This window comes from Acanthaster planci, linkage group LG01 (genome assembly GCF_054643075.1).
Source record: "Acanthaster planci isolate LZ-2023a linkage group LG01, COTS_SCS, whole genome shotgun sequence".
Classification (NCBI taxonomy): domain Eukaryota; kingdom Metazoa; phylum Echinodermata; class Asteroidea; order Valvatida; family Acanthasteridae; genus Acanthaster; species Acanthaster planci.
In genome coordinates this window covers 9749916-9767334 of record NC_141777.1, presented here as the reverse complement: position 1 = coordinate 9767334, position 17419 = coordinate 9749916, and the positions used below count along the sequence as shown (strand labels likewise).

General features: G+C 43.8%; 2 protein-coding genes across 2 annotated transcripts; both read left to right on the top strand.

The window, feature by feature from the left end:
• Nucleotides 1-139: 139 nt before the first annotated feature.
• Nucleotides 140-5458, top strand: LOC147800312 (retinol dehydrogenase 12-like). Its single transcript, XM_087141282.1, has 6 exons — nucleotides 140-441; nucleotides 924-1070; nucleotides 1483-1674; nucleotides 2988-3266; nucleotides 3921-4140; nucleotides 4614-5458. The coding sequence occupies exons 1-6, from the start codon at nucleotides 402-404 to the stop codon at nucleotides 4756-4758; spliced, it is 1023 nt and encodes a 340-aa protein (XP_086997408.1). The 5' UTR covers nucleotides 140-401; the 3' UTR covers nucleotides 4759-5458.
• Nucleotides 5459-11932: 6474 nt separating this feature from the next.
• Nucleotides 11933-16522, top strand: LOC110983971 (uncharacterized). The gene is made up of 2 exons (XM_022243722.2): nucleotides 11933-13241; nucleotides 14441-16522. Exons 1-2 carry the CDS (start codon nucleotides 12165-12167, stop codon nucleotides 15599-15601), a joined length of 2238 nt encoding a protein of 745 aa, XP_022099414.2. The 5' UTR covers nucleotides 11933-12164; the 3' UTR covers nucleotides 15602-16522.
• The last annotated feature ends 897 nt before the right edge of the window (nucleotides 16523-17419 follow it).

Here is a 17419-nt window from a genome sequence, read left to right as displayed (position 1 = left end):
TGGTAAGTTACTGCGCTGGTGGTTAAAAAATACCTTGATACTCCAACTATGCTGGTTTTGTTTATACACTAAGTCTCTGAAGTCTGATCATTTCAATGTCAACAATACTGGCGGTCGTGGGTTAATTGACAAAGTTCGTACACGGTAGGTCAGGCAAGGGTTGATGAAAATTCGGTGAAGTGGTTCTAATTCAGCAACCGGTATCTATTTTGAGTACTTCATCTCACGGTCAACCTTTGGTCGCAGCCTCGATGGTTTGAGAACAAACTGGGGCCAGGACTTCTCGCCTGCACAAGCGAGCAGCATACTACTAGTTGTGCAACTAAAGTACGTGTTTTTAGGCAACATTTTTTTAATTTTGTGGCGAATAGGTCCAAGGAGTAGTACCTCCGCATCAAACAATGTCAGTGTTGCTGGCTGTATTGGCACTCGTATTATCGGGTAAGTCCATTAAAACTGTTTTACTTAAATTCAGAGTTTATAAAATGACTGCTCCAATACTTCGTTTCGCCTTTAAAATCTCTGAACGCTGTATGACAAAAAATATTTTTAAAATCCCTTAAATCTACAGTAAATTACCTATTTGGGCAGCAAAAACGATTTCCCGTAAAACGAACGGGCAAGTCTGAGAGGAAGTTTACGGCTTCCGCAAAATTTCGTTAGTTTGCCCTAAACCTGCAATTATTATTAGGCTGACCGTACATTTTACAGGAAATTGTTGGCACTCATTACTGTAATTTCCCACATATTTGCGGGGTATTTTGTACAGCGTTAGGTCGTTTCAGTAAGCCACACTGCACCCCGTCATGGTTACCGTACAGTAGCAGAACGTGTCGTTCTGTGTACCTCTGGGAACTCGACTGCGTATAAGCATCGAAAGCGCTAATCATTACGTGTTTTTAATTAATATGATTACACCAAAGGTTTCATACTGTCCATGTGGAGCTTGCGGAGGTACATCGCAGGCGGCTGGTGCTACAGTCGAGCCCGTCTAGACGGTAAGACGGTCATCATCACGGGGGCAAATGCCGGCATAGGCAAGGAAACGGCCCGTGATCTCGCTCGAAGAGGTAATTAGCCAGTAAGCCAGAGAAACAAGGTAGCGCGTTGGAGTTTCTGAGAATATGTCATCTAGGTCTAAGGATCATAAGGGCAGCTCTCCAGTAGAAAGTCAACGTGATTTTGTTTTTTTTTTACACGGGAAAATGAAGGAATGGGCGTGGCGCTTGAAACGGACTGTCGTTAGGAAACATTGATATTTGAACGTTATATTTACACCGAGGGGAAAATGTCTTGGTTTCTGTTTTTAAAAATGTTCATCGTTTATTTATTTCTAGTGCATTTCCACGGCGGGCGTATAGGCCTAAATACTGACTTCTGAGGTGCTGTTAATTAACAGCATGCAGCGTTAACATTAGTGAGACAACTTTATTTGTATTTTCATTTTTTAAATGTTATATCTTTATCATTTTTTTGGAACAGGAGCACGTGTCATTATGGCGTGTCGCGACGTGTCGAAGGCTACATCAGCTAGAGAAGACATCCGAGGAACAACTTCAAGAGGTCAGCTGGTGGTGCGGCAGCTCGACCTGGCCTCTCTGGCCTCCGTGAGGGCGTTCGCAGACAAGATCAAGGAGGAGGAGCCCAGACTGCATGTCCTGATCAACAGCGCAGGTCAGTGTCCATTCTGCAGTCAGGGCTCATTTTGACTGTCCCTTGACATAGGCTGTATTCGAATCAACTGGCTACACACTGGCTGTTATAGCCAGTGGCTCCATAGGAACACATGTGATAATATAAACCGCAGTCATAACTTTAGCAAAACGACTATGGCTTGGGTGTTGTTCTTTTGACAAGTCAAGACCGCAGACATACCATTTCTAGTGGAAACATCCTCATCGTTCTTTGGCTGTGTGAGTTTAGACCCCAGGGCTGTACGTAATTTTTTTTTTGATGATAGTTTTTCCTTTTTTTCCATCGCTTGCTTTTGTGACCCCATTAGCACACCCTTTGAATAACAACACGTTTAGTGCAAATAGCCAGATCCTCCATTTATTCCGCACTGCCGCAATACCGTCCCGTCAGAACTCGAGCCAAAAAATATTTAAGGGCGGATAAAAATTAATGGTCGAGCTGGTATTTTGTAGCAAATTAATCAGCCATTGTGTAAGCCGGACCTCTGGTAGAGATGATATCGGTGGCTGCTCGGTGGAGTTCTCGGATTATTTTGGCAACTTCTTCGTTAAAAGTCATCGTCGAGGTTGATTCAATGCCTTGTTCTTGGCCTTGACGGTGACAAACAGCAAGCTATACCTGTAATTATTTTTACTTGGTTTCTAAGCACACAAAGGGTATTACTGGAAAGTGACCGGGCGCCGTACATCCCTTTGTCCTATATCGCCCTGGTTTTGAAAGAGCGAACCAAGTTTACTGGTCCTGGAAAAAATCCGGCAAAGATTTACCAGTCCTGAAGACGTATTCTGCAAAAAAGATCATGGCCAAAATAGGCTTTACGAAGGCTTAGGGGCTATGGGGGAAGGATTCTGCGAGGGGGAATCAAGGGGCAGGTCCTGACAGGTTCCAAAGGGGATAGTGTAGGAGATAGGTCCTGCGAAGGAGGTAGACTGAGTCATACGAAGGGGCCGGAATCTTAGAGGATAGGTCCTTGAAGTAGGAGTTACATAGGTCCTGGAAAGGTACTGAAAGGGTGGATCAAAAGGAAAGGTCCAAGGAAGAGGATGAAGAAGGGTCCTAAACGAAGGCGACTGGACCCGTCGCCTTCGTAGGACCCTTTAGATGCATGTGTCCTGCAAAGGGGCAAAACAGGAGTAAAGGTCATCTAGAAAAGAGATGAGAGGAAACAGAGCACACCTATATTCCATCTTGGTTTAATGCCTTCAGAAAGTAGACTTCACATTCTAAAGCATAATTTCATACCTGACTTTCATTCTTGTTCACCTTGGTCCGCATGTAATGAATGGTTACAGGTGTGATGATGTGTCCTCGGCAGTTAACGGAAGATGGGTTCGAGATGCATTTCGGCGTCAACCACTTAGGCCATTTTCTCCTGACCAACCTCCTGTTGGACCTCCTCAAGTCGTCCAGCCCCGCCCGCGTGGTTAACGTGTCCTCCATAGCCCACGGCAGCGGCAAAATCCACTGGGACGACGTGAACATGACCAACACTTACGACCGCTTCGACGCCTACGGCCAGAGCAAGTTGGCCAACATGCTGTTCACCCGGGAACTGAGCAAACGACTCGAAGGTTGTACCTCCCGTGAAGTCTATCTTTATGCAAATAAAACAAGAAGCAAGTTATTATACGATAATTTCACGAATTCTATCTGCATTTGCTGGGGGCATCAGTGCCAATGGCGTATCCAAAGGGGGACGGGGGCAACTCCCCCCCCCCGGCGATGATTTTTTTTTAACAAATGATACTTCATAGGTGAGTAGGAAAGATTATCAAATATTAGCACCAAAACCCTGAGAAAACAACACCATTTGATCTTTTCCCCCAACTTTATGTTAAAGGAGCCGGAAGCTGCATTCGCTTTTGAATTGGTCTCCTCTGACATCAAAGCTGGATACGTTGTTGATCGGTGCCGTATAGTTCAGATCTATCGACAAACGTTTTGGCTTGAAATCTGAAGTTTATACAATTAAACCTCGTTTATAAGAGCTTTTCACTGCAACATTCTGCTTTCAAGTATTACGACTTTGTTCTTTGTAGTTTTCAGTCCTGATAACACCAGGTTCCTGTTATAACAAGGTAATCTGCAAAGTCCGGAAGACCTCTTATTTATGAGGTTTGACTGAATAAGAAATGTCCAGGGCATGAGCGCCTTAAAGAAGGGAAAGAGACCACTCAGCCTTCCAACACACATAGCCTTCTTTTGTCTCCTTGGCTATTGTCCAGGTACGGGAGTGACAGCCAACTGTCTTCACCCTGGCGTTGTCCAGACGCAACTCTTCCGCCACATACAGGCCGAGAAACCGGACGGAGTGGTGGGGCTGGCCATGTCGCTCATCAACCTCGCGCCGGGCTTCTTCTTCAAGAGCGCCATTGAGGGCGCCCAGACTTCCATCTACAGCGCCGTGGCCGAGGAACTGACCGAAATCTCCGGGATGTACTTTGCGTAAGTGGCTGTCACGTTGTCTCGTCCCTTTCCACTGCGAGCACAGTTGCAAGATCATTCGATTTCGATGAAATGAGTGTGCTTTGAACTTGAGTACACATCTCCATTTCAGGAACTTTCAAACAGAAATCTTCATTTTTTTCTGACGCCTACAAGAAAAGTCAAAGTATTGTTATAACTATGATAATTGAAAAATTACCATCGTACTCTCTCTGCATTATTTCAACTATACGTTTCAGTCTAATGGAATGAATATTGATGTTTAACTTTTAAAGTAATGAATTCATTTGAGTATGGCTGACGTGGGTGAACTTGAATCGAATTCTAAAGTTTTTATTACAAAATGCACCTTTATTTCCTATCTTATCTCGAGGAAACCACTGAGCACTAAGTAAAGAATAAATTCGGACTTCTTTCACATTTGTTACCCAGATCAACTGTCATTTTTCCTTTTCTTTGTATTATTGCACTAGTGACTGTGCACCAAGGATGCCATCCGCCGTAGCGCTGAACGAGGAGGAGGCCCGCAAGTTGTGGACCCTGAGTGCCCGCCTCGTCGGCTTGGAAAAAAGGGTGGAGTGGAAGAAGGACTCGTCTTCTCACTGCCCCAAAGAATGAGCTTCCACACCGTACCCCCTGAGCCATTTCTCCCCACACCTGGACCAGAGACAATGTGTTCAGTTTTAAAGGGTGCGCTCTTTGTAGTACAGAATTTCCTGGAACAAAGACACGTTTTCCGTCACTGCGTGGCACCCTCAGAGCCGTATTTTTTTAACATTACTAAATCAAGCTAAGCCATTTTGAGGCAATTTCCAAAAAGGCTAGCCTGTTGGAGGACACCACAGTAATAGTATTGTCAACTGTAGTCTGATTGTTGGGAAACATGACCCTATAAGCGAAATATTATTGACCTGCAAAACATTTCTCTAGTTATTTTGCATCAGCGATTGTTGTAAAAAACTCCCTCACAGGATAGTTGACTAGGAATCTGCAAAGGGGTAATAGCTGAAACGTGATTCCTTCAGATGCTCGTTTCTACCTTTCAAAGTTTCATAATAAGCATTTCGATTTAGGCCTATCAGAGCACAAAATGCTCTTACACTCGTCTTTGTTTCGCTGATGCAGTTTGCAAGTATGCAGTTTGGATTCGCTCTCATTCCATTAACAATGCGCGGCAGGTTTAGAGGTTTTTAATGGCAATAAAGGATTTTCGGCTGTTCATGGCCAATGCCCAAGTCCTTCTAAAGGGACACATTGCTAACCAAGGACATTATCGACCATTTCATTTCGATAAATAAAATTGATTCCCTGGCAAGAATCGATTCCTAGTTTCTCACCCCCATCCACAGATCGGTTATGCCTCGTCGAATACCAATGACCCATTATTGGTAATATCACGCTTCCATGGGAGGATTAAATCGACGGACGACTGCTCATTTTCCGGTTACAGTTTAGACTGGCAAGATTCCTCTCGGGGCGGACGCAGGACGGAGATCCAGTCATAGTTTATCGCAGTTTTGGTTAATATCAAATTGATCTCGATATACAGTTCGGGTACAACAGTGTTTATCATTCCTAAGCAACCAATGACCGTAAGCTTAGCTGAATTACAAAGAATCCGGCATTTAAAGGAGTCTCTATGCTCCAGCCACTCGTAAGAAAGTGCCGTAGAGAGACATGTTCTCGTTTCTTACTGACAGCACTGCGCACCGCGAAGTATTAAAAGTGGCTGTTCCCAAAGATTGTGAGGTGGAACGCGCAGACAATGAAATCAAAACTGAGTCACTATAAACAGGCGAATGCATAATTTTATCATTATAGGAGACCGATTTGACCGAATGGGAGAAGACATGGAAAATTAGGTTTCATCAGTCCAATGTATTATCTTTCCTTTGACCATTTCAAGGCGCTAACTCACAGGAGATACGTGTTTCGTGTACCGTGCGCACAAGGGTACTAATGAGCTGGTGAGTGGAAGACAATGTTGAGACGTATCTTCAAAGCGACTGAAACAAGTCTAGACTTGGTTCTATACTAAAGCAGCTATAACTTGGTAGCCTTGGCGAAACAAGTAGGACTGATGAAGGGATAATAGCTAATCTCGTGCATTGTCTTTAATCATTAATAAACAAGCAGTAGCTTCTTTCCAAGAACGATTCACTGTGCCAGGAAAAAACTCAAGCAATCGAGGATCTTGGTATTAGGTGGGGTTATTTGGTGTCAAGTTAACGTGGGTATCTTGTCCTCACGAGGACACTTAAGGTCTTTGTAAAAAGTCTTGATTTCAAGAAGCTGTATTAGATTGGGGATCGTACATTGTTTTCTTCAGCAAGGACAAGGGACTACCTGATGCTTTTTGCTGCTTTGTTAAACTAGAAAAATAAAGCGTCCGAGGTGATATTAATAAATACCTCCAATTAAAAATCAAGAGAAAGTGACTCTTCATTATTTAAACACACATATTACGGTAACATTAAGCTTGTTTCACAACCTTTCCAATTCTAATTATTGGCTGTGATAATCTGAATAACTTGCCTAGGGCAGAATTTTTGGCAAATAATTCCAATAAAGTTAACTAACCTTATGTGCAGTCCGCATGTATGTCGCCATTTTGGAAATGATCCCTCTACGTCATTTCAAAAACACGTATAAAGCAATCGAGGGAGTTATTAGTGAAGTGAATCCTTTACTTGCGTATGAGGGTGATGGGTGGAATGATGAGGGCCAACGAAAATTCCAACACTGTCCGGTCATGGAGGCTAAAAGAAGCAGTGGTGTGGACACACGGACGTATATAAAAAAAATCTGGACTTGCAATGCCCTTGATCAGCTTATAGAGATCATTGAATCCACTAGCAGCCATTTTACCGAGCCGAGTACAAAGCTTGCCCTGCAAAATGGCCGCTGGTTGGCTTCTATTTCATACAAAGGCGTTGTAAGTCCAGGTTTTTTAATATACGTCCGTGTGTGGACACCACTTTAAACAGGGACGCTGTTCATAATACGTCATGTGCCATAGTGGCATTTACAGTTTGCATGCCACTTGTTCTCTGTGGGGCTCGAAAGTCCAGCAATATTTGGATGTTTCCGTGGAGTTAAAAACAACATTTTGTGAATTATGAAAATTTCTGTTTGAGTGCAGTCTTTGTTGATGTCGATCGAAAAGAAAATGCAGCAAATATTAGGGAATTGTTTCGATCCACAATTTGATATTCAGATAGGAAAAAATGCAACAAAATTGTCAGAATGTTGGGTTAGCTTACATTGCTCTTGATCAGCAGAACAAAGGAAGGTGACTTTTGCGATGAGCTTCACTTGTTTCAGGTAAGAAGGGGATTTCATGCCTTTTTACAACTTTCTTATTATTAAAAATTCTTATTTTTGTCACTCATCCGACAAGGGACATTATGTTCTTAAATTATAATGAGAGAAAGGTGATTTGGGTTATGATTTTGTTTCCTTCCGAATGCGTGTAAAAAGCCCGCCAAATTTAGCAATACACTCTCAGGCAGTTCATAAAGGTTGCGTAAAGAAATATCCAAATTGTGTCCCCCCCCCAAAAAAAAGACCCTTCGAAAGTTTGAGTCTTGATCTGCCCTCAAGCACTGACCAGTTGTAACAGCGTTGTGGAAACAATCTTGCATTATGGATCATTTCAACATGACAACAGTTCAAATTGTATACCAAAATGACGGCAACAATGAATTTTTCTTGAGCTTTCTTCCTGAGATGACATCACAGTTTTTTCATGAATATAGAAATATCATAAGCATAACAACCAATGAGAAATTGAAATACCCCTTGAAATAGTGAAACCAAAGTTGAAAATAGGGTTAATTGAGACACAAAGGTGCGTTTTGAAGGTTTTGATTGAAACAAAACTACCCTTTAACTTTTTAAATTGTTTTTGGGGGGTGGGCAACGGCCCAAGAGGGCTCCCTGATGCACTTACTTTGTTCCTACTCGAAAGAAGCATTTCCAGCAAATAACGTCAGAAAAACATGTTGAAAGTCCATGAAATCTGCACAGCCTCACTGGGCTTTGGAGCATAGCTTTTTTGCCAAGAGAACAAGTTTGCCACCAAACCTTCTAATGTTGTCGATAAACCCTGATTTTGAAATGAATGATAAAACATTTTGGGATCGATAGAGGAGATGCGGTGGTTTCATGTGTGAGGAACAAAATGGAGGTTGGGAAAGAATTCCAATTGAAATGGCACCGTGGACAGAAATTCAATTAAACGTCGCTGATTGCGGTTGCTTTGTCAGTGATTTCTAGTCCCCCCCACTGACCTTGGCAAAAGAGTGACTGCCTGTTAAGAGGGAAGAACTACAGTGAGGAAGAGAACGTTCAAAACGCAGTCGTTGAACTCTCCCCTAAAATGTTGACGCTCCCCCCTCTTACGAATGGAAAGCATCAGCATTTAAAGGGGGTTAAGAAGATTCTTTAATATAGATTTAAAAACCGAGTCTTGATCTTAAAAAAATTTCCATTTCACCCCCCCCCCGACCTCGATGCACCACTGGTCATCCATATAGGCTTAAGTATAAAGGAGCCAAAAGGAATACATTAATGACGTATGCTTACGTAAGAGGGTTTTTGCGATATCATAAACGAATCTTTGCAGGGACTAATCTCCGCAAAGAGGTGCCACCACGTAAACTTCTTATACAACCTGCTTCATTGAAACCGAAATTCCTGACTAAATGTTAGAGCAATCAATGACTTTCTTCATTGAAGTTTAATTGGCAACGATCAGCAGTTACGAAAGCCAAATGGCCAAAGCGGACGAGAAATAACACGTGGAGGGGCACGTGCTCGCCACCACGTACAACATCAGACAATGATTATGTTGTTGAAAAAAAGGATTAATGTGGCGCCCACTGCCCCAACGATGCACAATACTCCAAAGCTGTTGGGACGAAGCGAGCTATTTGTGCCTTTTCATGCTCGTCTCGTCCACCAGGCCCTGTTGAAATCAGCGTGAGTCGACCCAAGATCAGACCGAATAGAATTGGCGAAACAAACCGTTAACATGCGAGCGAGTACTTCCGCGCAGTTGGGGACACCCATAGTTCCTCTTTTGTTCATGACTTTTCAGGAAGACGTCCCATATATTTTACGCCCAATCGGGGACCCATCTTGGACCGTACGGTCCTCTCATGGGGGTAGGTATGGTATTTGGGGTCTCTGATTGAATGCAAAATAAAAACAAACAAACAAACAAACACACAAGCAAACAAAAAACAATAGAAAAAACTCACTAGAGGTATTAGTTTGTGCACGGTTAGGTTTTGTTTTGTTTGGTTTTCCGTTTTCAGTTTTGTTTCGTTTTCCCATAGGCAAAGCCTCCAAGCAACGGTCGAAACACGGTGGAGGTTTCTCTTCTGCATCCAGCACAAATGTGTTTACGGAGATGTCTGAATGCGTAACAGGGTGTTATCGAAACTTAAGCGCGCGTTGGTTTTGGTGATAACATTAAACTGGCTTCTTTATGGTTCTGACTTCATCACCATATTTGCTGATATTTTTTTACCCTTACGCAGAAAACGAAAAGGCAAGGATGGATTTGAGGTCCTAATGATGTCTTTCACGTTTCTTTACCTCCCTTGAGTCTTTACAAGACTTATCCCAAGACTATTGACTATTTCAAGTTTTTTTTAGAATAGTCGGCTTGGCGGGAGAAAAAAACACAGGCTTGAAAATGTTTGTGCCAAAGGCGTACTTTCCCGTGCGTACCTATATTAAAAACAATCGTACATTTTCCATTTCATTTTGAGGTAGCGTGCCGTTGTTACGACAGCATTTCCTAGGTAAGAGAACTAGTGAACCGAATTTCATAATGCCATAGAGCTAAAACGATCAATTAATCGTTCATTAATAAACACTTTTTCAGAGGGAAAAAATGTTTGCACTCGGCGTCAATAAGTTGGAACTTTGGGTTGCCCTTGTGATATCGAATACACATGCGCGAAAGGAACATATTTTGTCACGCCCATTAAACTGCAAAAAAAAAAAAAAAATGAATGAATGAAACTGCGAACACAACTTAGGCTTCAACTTCGTGTTTTGCACGGACATCCTGAATATTCGCGAACCATTTCACTGCAGGTGATATGGTCAAGGAGTCACTTCACGCTGACAAAATAACGAAGATTCCCCATTGGTTTCCTCCCTCGAGTGACAAAAGCCAAAAGAATAAATTTGGGCTTGGATATTGAGGAGTATTGACAGGAGGTACAAGTGTAAAATGGGTACAGGGCAAAAACAGGCTTGCATGATCGATATGAACGCGTTGTCCTATGCTGACATCTCTGGAATCAAGAGACAGGTTCACGGCAGGAAGTCTTACAAACAGCATGCAGCTTGTATAAGCCCCATCTTTGTGCAGTTAAGCCCCGTACTTAGCGCAAAAATAGGAGCCTTTTCAGAAGAAGAATCATCAAGGTTTTCCACTGAAAAAGAACAGGCATTTCGTAGTTGACATCTAAAAGCATATCTTATTTCGCACATCCTTGAAATCGTGTCATTGATGCACAATTTTAGAGTTAGAGGAAATTTAGGCTTTCTGGAGCCGTTGGCTGGCGTTTGGTTGAAGCTTGTAATCTGTGGTCTCACTTGGCGAAAGTTTGGTGTATTTTGATTATTAAACTTCCTGAAGAAATTATTTTCTAGGCCTCTGAGTTCTACATCAGCATAATAAGGCGCGTATTTCAAAGAGGAAGAGTAATTCCTATTTTTCGCCGCTCTTCAAATTTTGTCTGTTTATTTCGTCATTGTGATTGAATAGTTTAATTTCAGATGAATACCAGCTTGATCCTGAGGAAATGGAATTAAGATTTGTTGGAAAGTTCAAAGTTTCGTAGCAAGAAGCTTAAAAGCGAGCTACTCCGATTGTGAACGATTTCTTATACACTATCATATTCAAATATAACATTATTACCTTGAGCAGGTGGATAGCCAAGTAACAACATTCAGCCTGATCAGAGTTTTTGTAAAGGTGCGTTTTTCACTTTTTTTTAAGGTCATCTCGGCATGGTAATAGTACACCAGCAATGATCGCGGAGCAAAACCTTGCTTTATTTTAGCCAGTGTCTGGTGCAATGCCTTATATAAAGGCGTTTTGGTCGAGTTGTGGCTTATACGAAAAAGGCACAGAGAAAGTTCATATTCTGTACCATGGGCTATGAGTAAAAGAGATCAATTTCTCTGATGAGAGAAAAAGATGACTGAAATGCTCTGGGCGATCTGTTGAGTGAGTCAAAACTGGTACTTTTAGTTTTTCCCCCGGAAACAAAATGTACCTGGATACAGCAACTGTGCAGCGTTTACGTGAGCCACTGTAAAAGCTCATCAGTGCTTGTTTGTGACTGCCAATGGCTCAGACCTGATCAATGAAAACTCTTCCCTCAAAGATCACCGCTGAATTAAATCCACCATTTCACGTAGTTTATTGTTTGCATTCAACATTCATCGATAGGGTTCGAATTGTGAGTCTTGGCCGATGTCCTTTCTTGGTTTCTTTTTTTTTCGGCATAATGCGACCTGGGGCGACTGGAGGGTACACAGTCATGAATGATGATGGATGTGGAGACTTACGCAAGTTTAAGTCTGCCGTGCAGTTCTGATCCTTTTTGTGCCTTCACGATTAGTACCGGTCTACTGACCTAATCTTTCTTCAGTAATTGGCTCTTGTTAGAGGTGCCCCTTGCTGTTGGACGAATTAACTGGTTTCGGGGTAAGCAATTTGCATTTTATTGGTCAGTTCAGTTGTAATAGAGCGGCGTGCTGGGTATACGTGGTTTTATACTTCGTATCTACGCACGATTATTAAGGAGACAGGCGGGGGAAAAGTGTAGCTATCGTGGGACGTCTTTTCTTCACAACGTTGCCTTAGTCAAATAGGCCAAGACCTATGTTGTAAAAGTTTTTTCTCTGTGTCTGTAATTCACTTCCCCCTCGACAAGTGCACAAATCAGATCAGATATCAGCTCTACAAACGCATTGCCCTAAATAGCCAAAGGATGAGTGACGAAGCAACTAAAGATTCGCAGTGCACCTGCGTCAGCAAAATCATCAAGTTTGATCCGAATCTCCTGCAGAGGAGAGAATCTTTGTTCGCAAGCTCCGAGGCGCAGTCCATCATTGAGCAGATGACCGGGGTGTCCTGTAACGGGCAGGTGATCCTCAAAAAGACCACCGAGTCCCAAGCCGAAGACCCTACCGAGGAGGCTCCCGCGGTCGAAACATCCTCGACCGAGGGTAAAGAGGATAACAAGAGGGTCGCTATGACTAACAAGAGCAAGGCGGGGAAGGAGAGAGAGAAACACACCATGGCAGACGTGGCCTCTAAAGTCATGAATTCCAAGCTGTACACGAACGATCGGACCACCCGTGCCGTCAAGAAGTGGCGGGCCTTTCGCACGAGGGAAGAGAGGAGACTTGCTGGTGAGGACGGGCAGGAGAAGCACGAAGCCAAGGACGACAAAGATGAGAAAACCGACGAGGCACAATCGAAGGTTGGAATTGGGGATAGCTCACCGTCAACCGCATCTACTATTACGACGACATCCGCTGGCGCCAATACCACTAACACCAAATTCAGTTTGAGCAGACAGGATGAAAACGACAGCAATGATGACATTGACAGTGATAGTGAGAGTGACAGTAGCGGTGACAGTAGCGATGACAGTGAAACGAAACCCACCGACCAGCCCAGAGTCGCAACCCCCACTCCTCCCAAATCCCCTGTCCTCCACAGACCCGCTCGAGCCCGATTCGGCCGTCGATACTCTATGCCTTTGAATGTCATGACCCCCGCCCCTCCCCGTTTATCCCCGGCCGTGTCTCCCCCTCACGGTTCCCCGAAGGCCTCCCAGGAATCCTCCCCGAACCGACGCCCCCACGTCACTGCCGCCATCACCAAGCTCCAGAACAACAGGGAGAAGCTGTCCATGCTGTTCGACAAGAGGTCTGAGGTCATCTCCTCTTTGGACGCAGAGAGCGAAGTCGTCGGAATCGGGAAGAGGGTGACGAGACTGTGCAACCGTCGGGCCTCCGACTCAATGTCGACCTTGTCAGACTTCCTTCGGAAACAGCAGGTTTGTCTTCGGTTCATTTTTTTTACCTTGCTATAATTCAGTTGAGTTTTTTGCTAGCGCAGGGCGTCTATGGCGCAAAACAGAGTTGTCATCGAATCCATCACAAGTTCAGTCACAAGTAATACCGCAAGTCTTTTCATCAAAAAGCCAGTTGCAAATAACAGGGCGAGCAGTAACGGAGGAATGCATGCTGTGAAAAGCTTGCGATTCGATTAGCAGCAGGGTGGCTTGTGTCTATGATGGACCTGCAACAATCTATGATTGACTCGACTTCCACACTGGCGAAACCCGCCCAAAGGTCCTCCACTCAGAGCAGAAGCTTGTCATGTTAACAAGACAGAAATTTGTTACGCCCGAGGGTTTGTAAAGACAACAATAATTCATCGGTCAGAAAGAAAAGCATTCATTTTTTCAATATAAATTGTTTTATGCTTCACAAACAAATGATTGTATACTACATGTACATGCTTTCTGAAAGGTTATGGAAAACCTATAAGCTTGCATCGGTGGGATTTGAACTCAACACCAACTGTGTACTGGTGCGCACGTCTCCTATGTTATTTTTGACAGTATAGTTAAAGTAAAACATTTCACGTGACGACAGAAATCTGTTTAAACCATGCTTTTTAAAACCCAGATTACATAATTATCTCATTGGCGGCACGATGAAACAAGGCGGTATTTTCTGAACAGACCACGTCCCTGAAATGGAACCAAAAAAAATTAACCGAAGTTTACACAATTTTGCAGTTAAGTGTCATCATTCAAAACAAATCACCCCCCCCCTTTTTTACCGTCCTTAGGTTTTACTGAGTTGCACCTAACCTTAAAATATGGTTATTACGAAAGCGAGGTTTTTGGTTTAATTATAACATCGTATTACACGTTCATTAAAATACAGAGATTAAGATTTATATCAGTTGGATATTCTCTAAACGCTAAGCATCTACTTATCTGAACTTCATTGAATACAGCCTGTGTACACTGTACATGTACACCAATAAACACTTACGCAGAGAGGGGTAGCGCTGCACCTGTCTTATCTGTAAAATTCTATAAAACTCTCCAAAGGTATTAAGCCAGGGATTCGCCTTTGGGTCTAAGGTAAAATTCGTCCTCTCTAAGCCCGCATGAAAAGATCTCACGCCGGTGCCAAACGCAACTGCAAGATCAATTCCTGGATTTTTCACCCTCTGCAGATATCTCTGACTGGGAGCAGCACTGGTAGACTTTTACAGAGGCGAGGATCCGTAGGTACAAATATCCTCGCCCGCAATACAAGGACGCCAGCCGTGGATTCCAGTCAAATAAGCCCCGTGGCCCCTGGTCCCAACGACGACAACAAGATAAGGAGTGGCAGGCCGGAATTCAAGAGTCGCAGCTGCGAAGATGTCGCCATCCCAAATCCGCCTGGCCAGCTCCACCCTCCCCCGCCGTTCCACGGCGGCAGACGCGGCTCCGTGTGTGTCGGCCAGATCGCACGCGTCAGAGATGGCACCCCACCCGAGCTGCAGTCCCCCCGGAGACCGCCTGCCGATGGGGAGACTCCCCTCGGACTGATCTGCTCCAGCAAAAAAAACGTTCCCCAGGAGAGAAACCCAGACGGAGATTCTGGAAAGGACAAGGACACCGCAAACCACAAGTCACCTCCCCAACGGTACATGAAAAACAGACGCGGCTCCGTGAGCTTGGCACACATCGCGCACGCTCGGGAAATGCTGCAGTGTAAGACACTGGGAAACAGCGAGTCTCAAAAGAACGGGCTTAGCAAGAGTGTGCCGCTGACTCTCGCCAACATAGAGGTTCACAACACGCTGCTCTCACCGTTCTCTTTCCAGTTTTTCAGCGATCGTATACCGACAACTGCAGGTGCTGGACCGGTAAAATCTGAGGACTCTCCCAAGCCCGCCGAGGTTTCGACCAAACCCGCAGCCAACCAAGCCCAAGGGGGCGTACATGTAAGGGAGGGTGAGCCCAAGCTGGAGGGACCGGAGACGGCGAGGGAGATGGGCACGTCTTCCCTCCGGCAGGGCTCCTCCCCACGCCGTGCATCCACGCCTGCCGTGCCGGTGTCTGAGCGCAAGTACTCACTGTTCCTCAGGACAGACAGCGAGATCAGAGAGGACATCGAGAACGAGATCCAGGAAAGGGTGGCTCGGCGGAGACGCGAACTCATGGCGGTTCGGTGCGTCAGCGCCAAGGGGGCCCAGAGGCTAGAAGCCCGCGCGCTAGCGCAGTCGGCGGCCGGTCGTCTCAAGAGGAATCTGCACGAGGTGACCAAGCAACGGAAGACCAAAGAACTCATGCAGATAGAGGAGGAGAGAAATCGGTTGCTGAAACAGATGATGTTGCTCTCTTGATGGGGCAAATAAATGTCTTTTACGTTGCTTTCCCAAATTTGCTTGTCGGAGTAGGACGCTATACTTGGGGTGTCATCTTTTTATTCTTTATAACACGCGTATTTTGCTGTAAACGCTTTCGTCAAACTGCGCTTATTTTCCGTACTAAATAACTCAAATACAGTTTTCACTCTAATTGTCAATTCTAAAAATGGTCCTGACCTCATCATTTCAAAAAAGGTTACATGTGTCCCAGAGAAAAATTGCATTCAATAGCAAAAGCGTCCCGTTTAACTGTACAAAGAACCAATGACGGTTGCTTGTACATTGAAAATGCCGAATTCATATTGGTTCGAAGCACTCTATTAAAACTACGTTTAAAGTCGTCCTGAAGATCCAGTGCACTATTTTGATTGAGTTCTAAACAAGACTGATACTGTCTTCATTATATTTATGTAGTTTTTTTTATTATGTAACAGACGATAAATGGAGATTACAATGTGGATGACACCATACAACCACATGAATTGATGTTATAATTCCGTTTTTGCAGTTAAGTGAAAAGTAAAAATGTCAAAGAAAAAATACAAATGCAGACCTTCGAATGACAGAGTAAGGGCACTGAAAATTGTGGTGTTCGAATTTTCAGACTATGCAATTATATCAAGTAAATTTGTTATATCTCCGATTCAAATCAACGCACGCACTACGCATTTAATTATGTTAATTTTGATCGAACATTTAGTATAATTTAATTTTGCTACTTTTTCTACCAGCATTATTGTAGTAATGTTTATGTATGAAAGTGTGCAAAAATCGGCAATGAACCAAGAAACACTCGCTTTAGGAAAGAGAATGCAGTCATCTTTGCACTTTTTATTTTTATTTAGAAATGACTAAATGATTATATGAGCGGCATCAATATATTTGTATTTCTTGTCAGATTTCAGAGTATTTTTAGCAGATGACTTCTGCCTGTTTTGTTCTTCGCGTATTGTTTATTGATAGCGGCTTCACGCGAAATTTTTATACGAATAGTTTCGGCTACTCAAAATCCCTCAACCTAAAAACGAGGTCAAAATGTAGCACTACACAATGTTTTCACAGAATGGAACTGCCCCTTCCCCCATTTTCATCGTTATGATGGTGACTAATGACAATATCCCTCCTCCGGTTTCAAATAAACTGTCTGAACCTGCCCCTTACACTTAAAAACAAGAGTCAGTTCTTAAAATTGACTGCCTTGCAAGAAGTGGTTTTATCAGGTCAGTGAGCTGTGGCGTGAGACGCAGTCTGCATGAGCGTTGCGGGGAGGAGTATACCCAGCAAGAAATGAGACCGAGGGGTACCCCCCAACATGTCCAATCCCTATACATATTCCAGACTATTGTTACTTAACACATCCCCCAAGATGTCTGAAAGGAGTTCCCCAAATTCCTGCGAGACAATGACCAACACAAAGCAGGGGGAGTTCTCTCCGTCTCATACCTTGCTGCATATGGGGAGGAAGGTGGACAAGGAGGGCGCTTTCCTTAAAAATGAAGATGATCGTTAAAACTGATGGAAAAAAAAAGAATAAGGAAGGTGAAAGGAGGACGGGAAATGAAGGTCACCAAGTTGCTTTAAAACAACTCAAATTCTATCCTTTTCGACCGTCAATGGTTTGTCAATTTGCAGGTGACGGATGATTTGCCCCCCCCACCGGAAAAATCCTGGCGACGCCCAGGGCAGTTCAGCCTCAACTCCTTTGATATGGCGTTTTTTCAGACCACCTGCTCCAGTTGTTTGACTCTGGGCCTGTAAGCCGATTGTCTGTCCCATTTTACGAGCTCAGCGAAG